Source organism: Penaeus chinensis, chromosome 7, assembly GCF_019202785.1.
Source record: "Penaeus chinensis breed Huanghai No. 1 chromosome 7, ASM1920278v2, whole genome shotgun sequence".
Taxonomy (NCBI): Eukaryota; Metazoa; Arthropoda; class Malacostraca; order Decapoda; family Penaeidae; genus Penaeus; species Penaeus chinensis.
This window is the reverse complement of record NC_061825.1, coordinates 7619688-7634687: the sequence shown is the minus strand read 5'-3', so window position 1 is coordinate 7634687 and position 15000 is coordinate 7619688. Positions and strand designations below refer to the sequence as shown.

Below are 15000 nucleotides of genomic sequence, written 5' to 3'. Positions count from 1 at the left end.
TGTCAAACATTCTGATCGCGCTTGTACTTGTTTCTGTTTAAGAATACTTTAACGTTGTCGGGAAAAGTATCAGAGTCTATAAACAACTCGGGTTTTATGTCCTTTCCCCTTACTGACACCGTGAAACTGGTGTAGTAGTCATGTGTCATCACTGTCTTATGGGCTTTTACACTTGAGATGTTTTTAAACTTTTCTGATAAGTGTTGTTCAATGTCCTCTTCGTTTGTGTCTGGGTGACAACTGGTGATGTAAAGGTAGACTGTGTCCGGACGATCTGCTCCCTTTAGCGGTTTTGGTGTTTGATGTTCTCGGTCTTGTTTGTCTTTTCTTCTCTGGTTTCTCGATATAACTTTTGTGTAGCCGTCTTCATTAACTTGTGTGGACCGTTCTGCATAGTTGTTAATGATGACTGGTGGCGCTGCTGGAGGAGGGGGGGCAGTGGGTAGGGCGGTAGCCCCTTGCACCTGCTGCTGAGCTGTTTCCTCCCAGTGGCGGTTGGGGTCGAGTTGTTCGGTTTGCTTGTTGTTGTTCCTGTTGTTCTGTTTTTTTCTAAAGCTCCGTTTAGGTGTTACTTGTGTAGTAGCTTCAGCCTTGTTCTTCTTTGGCGTGTTGGTTTTGGGTCTGACGGCAGGAGGGCTCTTAGTGGACTTTGGGGTGGCGGGGGGGTCTGTATGGGCCGGGGTCTGCTGGCTAGGAGCGCCGGGCGAGGGGCACGTGGGTGGCTCAGCAGAGTTGAAGGCCGGCGAGTCAGCAAGGGCGCGAGGCAGCTGGCTGGCCGCGGGCAGGGAGAGAGGGGAAGGTTGTGGGAGAGGAGGACTGCCGATCGTGGGTATGTGCGTGGAAGGTGTGGAGGAGGGGTTTGGGGTGGAGGTAGGGGGTGTTGTGACTGGGGGAGGAGATGTGAAAGGGAAGGTTTCATACGTGGTCTGATCACGGGTGGGGGATGGGGGGTAGGGGGGTTCCTGTGTGACCGATGTAACCTCTGCTTGCCCAATGATTTTGTTTATGGAGAATTGCTGTTCGGAGAACATTCCGATCAACAAGTCGATTTTGTTCTCGATCAGAATTTGATCAGTGCAGGAGGGCCCATTACAGGTCTGTGTTTCTTGGTCTGTACTCTTTTGGAAAAATTTAACAAAAGAAGTAGAAATACCTGATTTCTTAGGTGGTGACCAGTCTGTTGGGGGAGTGTCCGTTGTAGTTGTTGCGAACACTATGTTTGGATTACCGACACACTGTTCAATCATAGTGTGCACGATAATGTTTATCATCCGCTTAGCGTCCCGTGTCGTGTTCCTGGGTTTTCTAGAGTCGGACAAACTGATTACTATGTTATGGGCCTGTTCAATTTCAGCCGGCCTGTAATATTTTTTTATCTGATCACAGATTACCGACCTTGGCCATGCTAGTTTAGTAGCAACAAAACACAGAATTGTGTTTAGCACTATTGTTACACTGCCGAATTGATATATTGCTTTATCACTTGTATCATTGCTGTTGGTGTGAAGGGGCCCCTCACCCTGGGCCGGGGGGCAGCCTTGACCCTGGCTGCCATGGGGGTGCCCATCCTCGTGGGCGGTGAGGCAGCTCTGACCCACGCTGCCGGGGGGCCCATATCCTAGGGCTGAGGTCCCGGAACCCTGGGAGGGGAGCACATTACCCTGGGCCAAGGGTCCCCTTTCTCTCTGGGGATAAGAGCTCGTGCTAGCTGCCCGAGGAAGCACCAGGGAAGCCCCCTGGTTGGCCCCCTCAAACCCGGGGGGAGGGGTCAGATTACCCTCTGACATTGCGGGACCATGAGAAGGCATGGTTTGCTGAGTTGCGGGGCTGCGGCGGAGAGGAGGCAAAAACACGTCCGATCACCACGGCGGCTAGACTCAGAGAGAGAGAGAGAGAGAGAGAGAGAGAGAGAGAGAGGGGAAGAGAGAGGAAAACAGAGAGAGGAAAACACAGAGAGAGAGAGAGAGAGAGAGAGAGAGAGAGAGAGAGAGAGAGAGAGAGAGAGAGAGAGAGAGAGAGAGAGAGAGAGAGAAAGAAAGAGAGAGAAAGAGAGAGAAAGAGAGAAAGAGAAAGAGAGAAAGAGAGAGAGAGAAAGAGAGAGAGAGAGAGAGAGAGAGAGAGAGAGAGAGAGAGAGAGAGAGGGGGGGGAGGGGAAGGGGGGGGAGAGAGAGAGAGAGAGAGAGAGAGAGAGAGAGAGAGAGAGAGAGAGAGAGAGGGAGAGAGAGAGGGGGGGAGGAGAGGGGAAGAGGGGGTTAGAGAGAGAGAGAGAGAGAGAGAGAGAGAGAGAGAGAGAGAGAGAGAGAGAGAGAGAGAGAGAGAGAGAGAAGAGGGAGAGAGATGGGGGGATGAAGGGAGAGAGGGAGAGGAGAGGGGAAGGGTGGAGCGAGAGAGAGAGAGAGAGAGAGAGAGAGAGAGAGAGAGAGAGAGAGAGAGAGAGAGAGAGAGAGAGAGGGGGGGGGGGGAGCGTGGGCAAGAAGGGGATGGAGGTCATTGAAAGAATGAAACGGAAAGATGAAGAGAGAGAAGAGAACAGAGAGAGAGGGAGAAGGAAAGAAGAGAGACGCCCAATGAGAGGAGCGGAGTGAACGGAGACAGAGAGCGAGAGAGCGGGAAGTGGATGGCGTTGGGGGGGGGGGAGGGGGAGGAGTGACGATCTTTATCAGTTTATTAAATCCATTTTCATCACCGTTTTCTGTATTCTTTTATATTTTTTCATACCATATGATTGTCTCTCATACTCCTTGACAATCTGCAATATATTTCCACTCATATAAACTAAGCATTATTGCCAAAAGACGAAACAAATCATTGAATTCCTATGGCGTCGATATTTGGAACAGCATATGCTCTGCTCAAAGATGTTCTTTTGCAATAATACGTAGATTTTCATCTGCCATTCGGCCTCTAGTTCGTGTTGATTCATGAAAAGTGCTGCCCCAGGTGAGGCTCGAACTCACAACCCCGGCATAGCTCAGTCACTGTCGTATAAGTACCGTGCGCTAACCGATTGCGCCACTGGGGCTTAACGGGGAAGCGGGCGGGCGCCGGACTCACTCCTCGCGCGCGTTTTCTGTGGAGCCGAGCGGGGGGACCATGGCGGGCGCGCCGGCGGGGACCCGTAGTTTTCACGCCGTTTCTGTTACTTATTATCAAACAAATGTTTACCACTGGTGTTATCTTGGTCTCGAATATAATTAGGGGTCTTTAGATAAAGTAACTATCTTCCTTCTTGTTCTTGAAATAATGGAATACTTGAGCTTTTTACAAGGTAATATCATTTACCAATATGCATCATATTATAGCCAATAGTCTGAAAATGCATGACAGTGCAAGTCAGAAGTATCGCTATAACTATTTTGCTCTCTGGAACACTTTGCCATCAGTTCTCTCCACTTTCTTTTGCGAAAGTGTCAGTAACATGACAATTATGGCATGATGAAATTGATGGCAAGCTATAAGCGAGATAATCGATAACGTGTCTTTATAAGGGTGACTATGCAATAATATGCAGCGAAAAAACTAAGCATGCATTGTATTCAAGTAACGCCCCTGTGGCCTAATGGATAAGGCATTGGCCTCCTAAGCCAGGGATTGGGGGTTCGAGTCCCTCCAGGGGTACTCCACCGTTTTCTGCAGGAATATGAGCATTTGATAGAATGCACAAAAGACTACCCTAAACCAGAGATAATGCGCAGTTGTCCTTCCTTTCAAAAGAACAGTCTGTAAATGGTATAGCCTGTCTCTGAATCCCTGGTGCATACGTCTTGGCATGACAAACTTTACTACAAGTGGATATTATATGCACAGGTAATGAATGACCTCTAGATAGAGATACTAACGTCCTTTCAGGCACTGGCTATGCTGTATGCTAGTCTGTTGACTGACTCACAACTTCCTATGTAATGTATATACTTGATTGCTTCAGTTATATACATTGTTCATATTTCGTTTAATGAGAATTACTCTTCTTGAGGTTTATACGAGTAATAGCATAATAAACAAATACCTGACGAAATATGTTTTTATTATTTCATTTTGAAAATGGATAAATCGTTTTTGCAGTTCTGATATCCTTATTGAATTGGCCGAATGGTCTAAGGCGCCCGAATTCTAATCTGGGTTGCACTGCAGAGCAAAGGTTCGAATCCCACACCTAATGCTGCATGAGTGTTAAGAAGCAAACATGTTAGCGACAGTTTAAAAAATCACCAGCTTGGCCAAGCGATGCAGCTGAAAGCACAATGGCGCAGTAGATCCATTTTAAAGGTATTGCATTGCAATAGCCGCACGAATTGGGTTATGCTTAGTGGCACGGAGATGAAATTGGTCATAAATGAGGAGTGACCACGAGCGGCCGGCGGGACGCGCACAGGGAAGAGAATGGGACGCGGGCGAGATAATCAATAGCAGCGGGAACAGTCAATGTCGGCGAGGGGCTGGCGATGGCCATGAATTTCAACATCCAGATCACACGCTTCTTTGCGAATATAATCAGCGACATTTGCATAATCTGCCAGGGTAAGTGTGTGACGCCTGCTCCAGCTAATCCATCTGGTCATTACAACTCGCTTCCGAATTACAACAGCTCTCTAGACCACAGCAATGCTGCCGCAGCCATGTGACTGCATTGTCCAAACGTATTTTATAATGCTTGTCACTGGTGTATCTAGCTTAAGATAACAATCACTCTTTCATATCACCGATGTTACCGTATGCACCACGATTAAAAATACGTATACTAATCACTTACAGCGTCAACCTTCTGTCCATTCTGCTGCAGCTTTATCGCAATCCATATTAGCCATTTTGGAGATCACCATCCAAACCACTCCCTATATTCCCTGTTAGTTCCTTGAAGATTTACAACAATCACTAATGTTACTGGCCTAATGAGAAAGTTAATTAAGAAAAAAATCTATATATATTCAATTAGCCCAGCTTGATACTAAATGCAACATGGAAGAATTAAAAGACGCTGTCACAAAACACACTACTACTATATATATGATTAGCAGAGCCAAGCATTGTATAACGTTTTATTCCGACATTTGACTACATTTAACAGGATTTGTAATTTGCTGTGATGCACCGCTGCATTGGACATCGTTTGATCCATTGATATTCGTTATCATGTGCAATGTTCAAGATTATCTATCGCTTGCAAACTTCTGAAATGTTTATATATATATATATATATATATATATATATATATATATTTATATATATATATATATATATGTGTGTGTGTGTGTGTGTGTGTGTGTGTGTGTGTGTGTGTGTGTGTGTGTGTGTGTTAAGCGCGCACACTCTTACAGGCAAATAGACCCAAATAGGTAGCTAAATAGGAGACACTTTTAGCATGTACTCTTTATTACTGGGTAGGCGAATGGCTCTGATTTTTGGACCACAGTATCTCCTGCCCTGAGGCGATACTGGAGAAGAAAACACGATCATCCTTTATAATTATTTGGTTTTGACAGATTATTACTATTCAGTTCTTTACTGAACGACAGCGTAGTTCAACGACTGTCAGCGCACACCTAAAGCTTGATTTCAGACAGCTTTGGTGTAATTCATTGTTTTTGAATATTGCCGCAATTTATTATTGAATCTCCGTTAACTTATGGCTTGAGTGATATAAGTCAAATTATACGACCAACCCTTGGCATATTGTATGTAATGCAGTACTTTGCTGTGAGGGCACAATTTATCGCACCAACCGGGTAGCCCCTGCACCACTGACTGGCATCGATTTATTCCAAGAGACTTTTTCGCTGAGATGCCGAGTCTGGCTGCGAGGCACTTCTAGAGGATCCTGAGCCAATGCATGTTGCAGGCGAGATCCTTATTTATGATAACACCATTCTAAAGACGAGAATGAAATTTTGTTGATGAGACCATCACAAGATCACTATTTGATTACAGTCACCTTCTTGAAAAATAACCTGCATCGTAACTTAATCCTAGAAGGAAGGTGTACAAGGCCAATCAACAAGCTTTTCAGGATATCTTGTTCCATTTGTCATGCTCCATGTCCTAAACCTGACATACTTTGAAAATGACCTTTTAAAATATAGTCCAAATTATAAACAATATGTCTTTCACAGTGCAAAAGCTTTCTCATATTTAGAATATTTTCGTAAATAAAATTATTCCCTTTATTTTTTAATATAATAGACACAAAACTAAGAAAATTATGTGCCGAATTATGCCACTTGAAACTTCAACATTGTTTTTCATCTCCTTTATAACAAATTTGATTTAAAACAGATCAAATTAAAATTCTGGCTTAGCTTACTGGTTATCATCACAACGAAAATTCCAACACAATAAGCTTTGGAATTTATGATTGTTGAATATTCCAATCAATACTTCACCCAAAACAATCAGTTTATCACAGTAAAGACAGCTCTACGGGATCTTAACAAGTTGCGCTAGACCTATGCGAGAATGGACCTCTCAATTATGATATAACTGCACAAATAAAGTAATGCGGGTATATTTGGAAATGAGACCTAACAGCGCCTTCCTGGTGAATAGCACTTTTCTGGTGGCTTTTGTCGTGTTTCGAGTGAATCTAGCACAGCTACTCTATCGGCCCCGATGGATGGGAGGGGCATGATCAGTATCAGAGAAATTGCGAGTTAAGAGCGAATGATCGAAGTAACCTTTCGGCAATTTAGCTACTGCGATGCACCTAGAAATTAGTACCTCCCTGTGGTCTGCAAAATCTTCACCTCGTACATTCTGGGAGGATGGAGTGCGAGTAAATATCTGGACCTCGCACCAACTTGGATAATTACTTACCTTGTGCAATAAACCCAGAAAGGCCAGCCTGCGAGTCTTCAGGACTCCTCCCCGTCGCTGTTGGCGGGAAATGCGACCACTGTCCGCCGCTCCTTTCTTTATAGGTGTATTCTGCAGAAAGCAAAGGGCGAAACCGTCTTTCCAGCACCTTATACACAACTTATTCGTGATGGGACTGATCTGAATTTCGACTGACCTCCCTTGATTATCTTTTACAATTCTCATTGGCTCTAATAGACCAGTCGCTAGTGTCGGTCTCACGCCATTAGTTTGCGAAGGAATTGATATAGGAGAAAACTGTCATAGAATGGTATGCTCTATCGGATGACAAGGTAAGATTCTCCAATTTTGGTGTTAAGTGCCATTTCCATCGCAGTTGCTATTAGCAATATAAAACATTAAAAATCCTAAATCAAGCTTTACTTTTGCAAATTCAGTGCTCAAGGCAGGCAAGACATTACACATTACTTTCTTTCTCGGATGGTAAAAGTTGACAAAATTAAAATGGTTATAATAATCATTAATAGCGTCTTCATTTGAATATCCTCCAAGAGAAATCGCGAATGGTATTGTTTAATTCGGAAAATCTTCCCACGAACATACCTACATATCTTTACACTAATGTAACCCAATGTGGTGTCTGGCAGGCTGTACTCAAGGCTATCAACACCTACAGCACCAGCTGTTCAAAGGAACTGGTTCTCTTGTGGGAGAGTTTTGGCGAATGGCCCACTCTGTGAAATCTCCAAGTCCCATCCATAGGACTTTTGGGCATCAGTTGCCAACCGGAGGGCATAGTATCCCTCAAGCAATATTAATTAGAATGTATGGGTTTTAGGAATCACTAATATTTAGTGCGTTTTGGAAAAGAAAAACATATGTATACACACACACATACACACAAAAACGTTGAAAATACATACATTTTGTGTAGACCAACTAAAGGCAATTATGAAGTGTATCCTGCACATTTTCGTTTTCTTTGATGGAGACAGAAGAAAACGGAGGCCGGATACAACTTGCGACATTGTAGTGAACCATAAGAAAACGAAATCATCAAAGGGGGGTCCCAAGCAATTCGTGGCAGGGCTGGATGCCTAAAATCTCCACTTGTCACCACCAGGGACCATCACCGTGGACACCCCCCCCCCCCCCCGTGGACGTTACAACGACGATTTATTTTATTTCTAATAATATGAATGTATATACTTTGTTTCGTTTTTATACTTATTTTATACCTTGTAATTAATGTCCTAAAACTGTTCATAGTAAGTTATTTTTGTTTTATTATATTATAAGCCTCCAGAACTCCAATCACATAACTGCTTGTTCCCGCCTCTAAGACGATGACAGAGGTATGGGAGATGAACAAGAGAGTCACTCTCTCTCCCAATCCACGGGTTAATTGGCTTAAAGCATGTGGTATTCTAGCAGTACGCCAGAGATCCTTTGCGGAAGACTGCTTGCTTAGGATAACCCTTGCTGTAGGCTTAGAGAGAGGCCGTAGTCGAGCCTTTTATTTCTTTGATTGTTTAACCTTACGGTGTTTTACGGTGACGGACGGAGGATTCGAGGCACCCCTCTTTTGTAAGATAAGTTATGTGTGCACCAGTAGTATATGCCGGCTTTGCTATATTTTTATCATTTATGTATATATCCAAGCTTTTTTATCAAATATTAGTTTTATGTATTTGTTTGTTTCTTTGTCGTAGTGATGTTCTTTTAAGCAAGGAGTTGTGCCCAGGCTCCTTTTGATTTTCCACACGGGGAGTGTTAAGTTTGAACCTTCACGGATGTCGTAAAACCCCATTGTATAAATTTCAAGTAACATTAGGGAACCAAAAGGGTTCGACATATGTTAAAATAATGATGAATGCTACAGAATGTGTGTAAATTTCACGAACAATATCTATCCCAAACCCACCGTGCCCTTGGAGAGTGCTTACCGCTCGGCCCGCTCCGTCGGCATAGCGTAGTAGATGTAAAGTAACCAGTAAATAGTGTAAGTGTCGAAGTCTGACACTAAAATCAAGCCTTTTTGGTCACTACAACATCGCGCCGCCTCGAAGCCATCGTATGAGTTCCCGAGGCCATGCGTGACTACCTCGGCGTGACGTCACAGTACCAGCTAGCGGCTGAGCAGTCATTCCTTGTTAATACCAATCGTACAATGATCTTTCGCTTACCCCGAGGCACCTGGAAAGTCCACAGCCGATGCGGCCAACACAAGAGCTTACACATGTTATGATCAGACATGCCATGAAATAGCTGTAACACAAAGACCCTAACATGAATTTCGAACGAAGCCTGTCTTCGCAGGTCTCGCTGAGCTTAATTCGACCAAGTCCTTGAAATGAGCAAGTGTGAGTACGCCCAAATTTCCTTCAAGTTACACATACTGCTATGCTGATTATCATAACACATTGGAGGATGAGATCTGATAAAGAAGAGATAATGTCATGTTTCACAGTAACAGAAAAGAAATTGTACACTGAAACAAATTAGGGTCTTCATCCATGAAATTTATACTATTAGTACAGGTACACTGACTTTGCATCTGGAGACACAGAGACATTTCACGACCTCCTTAGTAATATTTGGACCAAAAATTAATCTTTCTGCCTCTTGCTGCTGATCCGCAACCTCCTGACAACATTTAGAGAACAGAGTTAAGAAAATTGAAGAAGAGTGGAGGCCCTCCATACGTTCAAATGGCCGCGCGGAAAATGCGGTATCAAGTGAACCCATACAAAACTATTTATATTTATTAGAGCATTATAGATTTTGCTAGAATAGACATGTATGTATTTTCATGTCCCTTGAAAGAAACAGGAACGTAAAGATAAAACAGAAAAGTGAAACAGAATATTACATATTCCAAAGAAAACCACAGGCAAAAAAATATAGGCGAGTGTTAAATAGCAATGAATTTTCCTTTCTGATAGCTGTAATCTTTGATAAGATGGTATAATCAACACAATGTTTTGCTCCCATCCCTGCAATATATATATATATATATATATATATATGTGTGTGTGTGTGTATAGATAGATAGGTAGAGATGTATAGATATAAATGTATATAGATATATTGATATAGATATAGATATGTATATGTAAGTGTATATATGTGTGTGTGTGAGTGTGTGTGTGTGATAACTTTACGAAAACCATTCCCATTGAATTTGTAAAGGCATCTGGGCAGCTGCCCACTTTGTCCTCTACTAATTTCGGCTCTGCACTGCACCACCACTCTGTCAATCTTCTGCCATAAAAGCACACACACACGCATATATATATATATATATATATATATATATATATATATATATAGAGAGAGAGAGAGAGAGAGAGAGAGAGAGAGAGAAAGAGAGAAAGAGAGAGAGAGAGAGAGAGAGAGAGAGAGAGAAAGAGAGAAAGAGAGAGAGAGAGATTGACACACAGAACCAGAGAAAAAGCGAGGTGAGCTTGTGTTAATATTTTCATATTCTGAGGATACATTGGTTAAACTCAATTATTATGTAAATCTTCTACTTGCATTTACGTTATTTATATTTTTTTATGATTATCGCCATTGTTTTTATTGTTATTGCATTTGTCCTTTACTCGGTTCTAATGGTTTGGTTTGGTTATAAAAACTCAGGCCATGGTGAAGCATCTGATGGAAAGGTTCACAGGCCGGTGACACCCTTGGGAACTAGACACCTGCGCTTTTATCACCCTAATGGCTCTTTCACTTGATCGAAGAAATATGAACCAGTTCAAAATAAGCATACTAGGATCTGAGTAACTGACTATTTGAAATCTGCCACGTCAACAGGGAAGGTCAAGAGAGAAAAAACCGTAAAAATATTTAGGCTTTAAAAAACGAATTAAAGGTATATGCTTATATATTACATTCATTACAAATATTTTGACCGATTCTTCAAAGTTTATGCATACGCCAAGCGAACTCCTATTTTATTTTACTTGTGCACACTTTTAATACACAACAAAAATTAAACAATTACTTCTGGACAGACTAGCAAGTGACTACACACTTCCTCAGCATTGTTAACACAACTTCTGTTAGTTGTACTTCTAATTTTTCGAAATTTATTGTTGGGTGTTTAGGTTTCCGTCAACCATCTCCCATTCCTCTATGACACCCTGTGCTTTCCCTTCTTAAAATGGGTTTTCACCAAATCACTGCGACCCCTTTTTTAAAATCTTTCACCAATCTGCCCCACATTCCTCTCCTGGGAACCTTACCTGCCTACCATCTGTTTCCTTCACTGTCATGCCCACTGAAGTCCGCTCCAAACGCCTTCTCTGTCATCTTATCTCACTCCAGAAATCTTCCTCACATGTGGAGCATACATAACGTCGTTCATTGCTACCCCTCTGGAGCACAGGTCCATCGCTCTCGCTCCATAGACACCAGTGTAGAACAGTTAGATTACATCCAGTACACCTTTTTCACTTGGTCTCTTGCGCACACCAAAGTACATATATACATACGCACAAACACACATATATGTTGTGTAAGTGTATATATATATATATATATATATATATATATATATATATACGTATTATATATATATTATATATATACGTATTATATATATATATTATATATTATATGCTATATACATACGTAATATACATATACATATATATATATATATATTCGATATCTACATATATATACATATTTAATATATATATATATATATATATACATATTTACACACATATATGTATGTGTGATCTTGTCTAACTTTTCTTCTTCAGAGAGAAATAGCCACTTCGGCCAGTTCTCTCCGCTGTTTCTGAATCTACGTTCTCCACCTTGCCAAGCAGTAGCGCAGTATCCACAGGGAGCATTGGTAACCCAGACCTAAGCCGATCTGCTATGGTCATCCAGTTCATGAACCACAGGTTTGATTTGGCAAAGTTTTACGACGGATGCCTTTCCTAACGCAACCCTCCCCATTTATGCCGGCCTGGAATCGCTGGTACAAAGGCAATGGCTTATACAACCCAAAGGAGAATGCAATCACTGCTAATTAAACTCCATCCAGTCTCAGGAAAGAAATAACTGGCAACTCACCCAGACCTTGGACTACCCCAATTCAGCGACATTCTTTTGAGAGAAAAAATGTGTTAAGGGCAGCAAATTTCACTAGAAAATAGTAAAAATATCTAAATAATGTTTTAAAATAGGAAACATAAGTATTATCAACTGATTACAAAAAGAAAAGGAATGAATCGAAGTACTCCAGAGCCCAGGGTGAGTTGCCAGATGTATTTTTTAGATGGGGCGTTGCGCCCCATCTAAGCAGGTATCCAAACAGATCTTTAAACTTTGGATTACTTTAAAGATAGAATTAAATGGGGATCTCCTTAATTATCACATTTGTATATAGGGTTATGTATGTGTAAAAGTGTCTCTTGATGACAATGTCAGTCAAATTATTCAACACGCATAATCTTAGATTGCTTGTTCTTTGTAAATACTGCATATGTAAAAAAGCAATAGCTCTAAACCCAAAGTATATAGATTAGACTATTTGCAGGTATCATTGTACTTATATGCATGCCTCTGTTAACATTAGTGAATAGGTTGTAAACTTCAAAAAACAAAACAAAAACACAGTATTTAAATAAATTTACTCGTATCCATGTATTCGTAATTTAATACACAGAGGCGTTTTAGGCAACAACATTTCCCAATAAAGATATAATCTAGCGCCATTTGTTTGCCGATGCATCGCCAAGATCGTTGTTCCGACCCTCTTTGCTGCGAGGTTAGACCGTCTACTTCTTGCTGGGCTTCGAGTAGGCGCTGATGTGGGAGTTCTTCTGTATCGCCGCCTCCCAGTTCTTGCCGTCGAACTTCTCCACTTTCATCTTCTTGATCGTCGCGTCGTCCAGGGAGCTCACGATCACGCCTGTGCGGCAGAGGGGACTTTAGGCCTTGCGCTCTCTCCCTCAGGGGCGTTAATTTCGTGGTTAGTTACTCTAAGGTTAGGGGCACAAATAGTAAACAAAGAAAAAACGACCCCCAAAAATTATTTATATTTATTTATTATTTTTTATATTTTTATATATATGTGCGTGTGTGAATGAAAGGGCATATATGTGTTTGTTTTTTTTGTATGAACAAATCAATCCAATCTATCTATCATTCCCTCTCTACTCTCTCTATCTTGTGAGATGTGTGGTTTTTGGTTTTGTAATGTGTGTGGTCTTGTTTATGTTGTTTTCTTTGATTGTGTTTATATTAATTTCTTGTGTGTGTAAACGCGCGGGTATAACTCTATCTCTATCTTATCAATCTCTATCTGCATCCTCTATATACATATATATCATTTATATGTGTGGGTGGGTGTGGCTATGGTGTGTGTTATGTTTGTTTGTGTGTGTTGTGGGTGCTATATAGTGTTTCTCTACTCTTAGGGGGGGGGTGACAGAGGTGTTATTGTCTGTGTGATGAGTGATTGTGTGTCTGTGTGGATTGTTTGTGTTGTTATGGGGGGGGGGGGGGGGGGGGGGGGGGGGGGGGGGGGGGTTTGGGGGTGTGTTTGTGTGTGTTGTTGTGTGTGTGTGTGTGTGTCGTGTGTGTGTGTGTGGGGGGTGTGTTGTGGGGTTTTGTGTGGTTGTGTTTGTTGTGTGTGTTGTGTGTTTTGAGTGTGTAGTGTGTTGTTGTGTGTGGCATAGCTGTGGCATAACATGTCTCAGTTGTCTATAAATTTATATCTATTGCGTCTATCTATATCAATCTATATATACTCTCTCTCACACTCCTCTCTACTCATCTCTCTAACCAATCCTCTCATTCTAACTATCATCACTCACGCTACCGGTTATAGGTTTCAGATTTCATACAATGCGCAAGCGGTCGCACACGCGAGTTGGCGATAGGAGATCGAGAGAGAGACTAGACGCCGCTCTTCTCACTCTCTCACTCTCTCCTCCTCCCCTCTCTCTCTCTCTCTCTCTCTCTCTTCTCTCCTCTCTCTCTCTCTCTCTCTCTCTCTCCTCTCTCTCTCCACCACCTCCTCCCTCACTCTCTTCTCCTCCCCCCCCTCCCCCCCCCTTCTCTCTCTCTTTCTCTCTCTTCTCTCTAACCCCTCCCCTCTCTCTACCACTCTCTCTTCTCTCTCTACCACTCTCCCTCCCTCTGCCTCTCTCTCTCTCCCCTCTCTCTCTTTCTCTCTCTCTCTTCTCCTCTTCTTCTCTCATCACTCCTCACTCTCTCTTTTCTCACTCTCCCTCTCTCTCTCTTTTCCCCTTTTCTCTTTCCCCTCTCTCTCTCTCTCCTCTCTCCTCTCTTCTCCCTTCCTCCCTCCCTTCCCCCCCTCCCTCCCTCTCTCTCTTTTTTCTCTCTCTCTCTCTTTTTCTTCTCTCTTCTCTCTCTCTCTCTCCCCTTTTTCTTCTCTCTCTCTCTCTCTTCTCTCTCTCTCTCTCCCTCCCTCCCTCCCTCCTTCCCTCTCTCCCCCCCCTCTCTCTCTCTCGCTCTTTCTCTCTCTCTCTCTCTCTCTCTCTCTCTCTCTCTCTCTCTCTCTCTCTCTCTCTCTCTCTCTCTCTCTCACTCACTCACTCACTCACTCCCTCACTCACTCACTCACTTACTCACTCCCCCCCCCTCTCTCTCTCTCTCTCTCTCTCTCTCTCTCTCTCTCTCTCTCTCTCTCTCTCTCTCTCTCTCTCTCTCTCTCTCTCTCTCTCTCTCTACCCCTCTCTTCCGTCTCACTCCATTTCTGTTTTCTCTCTCTTGTGTCCTCACCTCTCCTCTCCTCAGTATGTGTGCGTGCGCGCGTGTGTGTAGTGTGCGTGCGTATGGGTAGAGGGGGCGGGTGTGTGCATCCATGCGTGTGAGCACAAGGACGTGTCTCTCACCAACCCACCGTATCCGTCGGGGTTGGAGCGCGGGATGTAGAAGGGGTGGATGCCGCAGGTGACACAGAAGTTGTGCTTCGCCATGTGCGAATTGAAGGAATAGGTCTTAATGGAATCGTGTCCTTTGAGGAGTTTGAACTGATTGAACGGGACGATGAAGTGCCGCCCTTGCTTCTTAACGCAGATGGAGCAGCTGTGACAAATAAGCGGGGTTATTATATACCTATTTAATACAAGAAGGGGTGGTGATGGCGCCAAGCTGTGAAGCTGGGGAAACATGAAGAGGGGTACGTGCGTACTGTAAAT

At 42.9% G+C, this 15000-nt stretch overlaps 1 protein-coding gene and 2 non-coding genes across 5 annotated transcripts in view; 1 reads left to right on the top strand and 2 right to left on the bottom strand.

Moving 5' to 3' along the window:
* Window positions 1–2932: 2932 nt before the first annotated feature.
* Trnai-uau lies at window positions 2933–3022 on the bottom strand. Its single transcript is given in 2 exon segments — window positions 2933–2968; window positions 2985–3022. It is a non-coding gene; the product is annotated as a tRNA-Ile (tRNA).
* A 523-nt stretch (window positions 3023–3545) lies between these two features.
* On the top strand, window positions 3546–3618 carry Trnar-ccu. The gene has a single exon. It is a non-coding gene; the product is annotated as a tRNA-Arg (tRNA).
* An 8827-nt stretch (window positions 3619–12445) lies between these two features.
* LOC125027315 (centromere protein V-like) overlaps window positions 12446–15000 on the bottom strand; it is a 5566-nt gene continuing 3011 nt past the window's right edge. For 2 of the 3 annotated variants that reach the window (XM_047616318.1, XM_047616316.1), the window contains exons 3-4: window positions 14703–14887; window positions 12446–12743 (exon numbers count right to left, since the gene is read on the bottom strand). In XM_047616318.1, the coding sequence (XP_047472274.1) occupies window positions 12610–12743; window positions 14703–14887 (319 nt within the window). In that variant the 3' untranslated portion in view covers window positions 12446–12609. Of the gene's footprint in view, window positions 12744–14581; window positions 14888–15000 lie in introns of all 3 variants that reach the window. The other variant, XM_047616317.1, reaches the window with a different exon arrangement.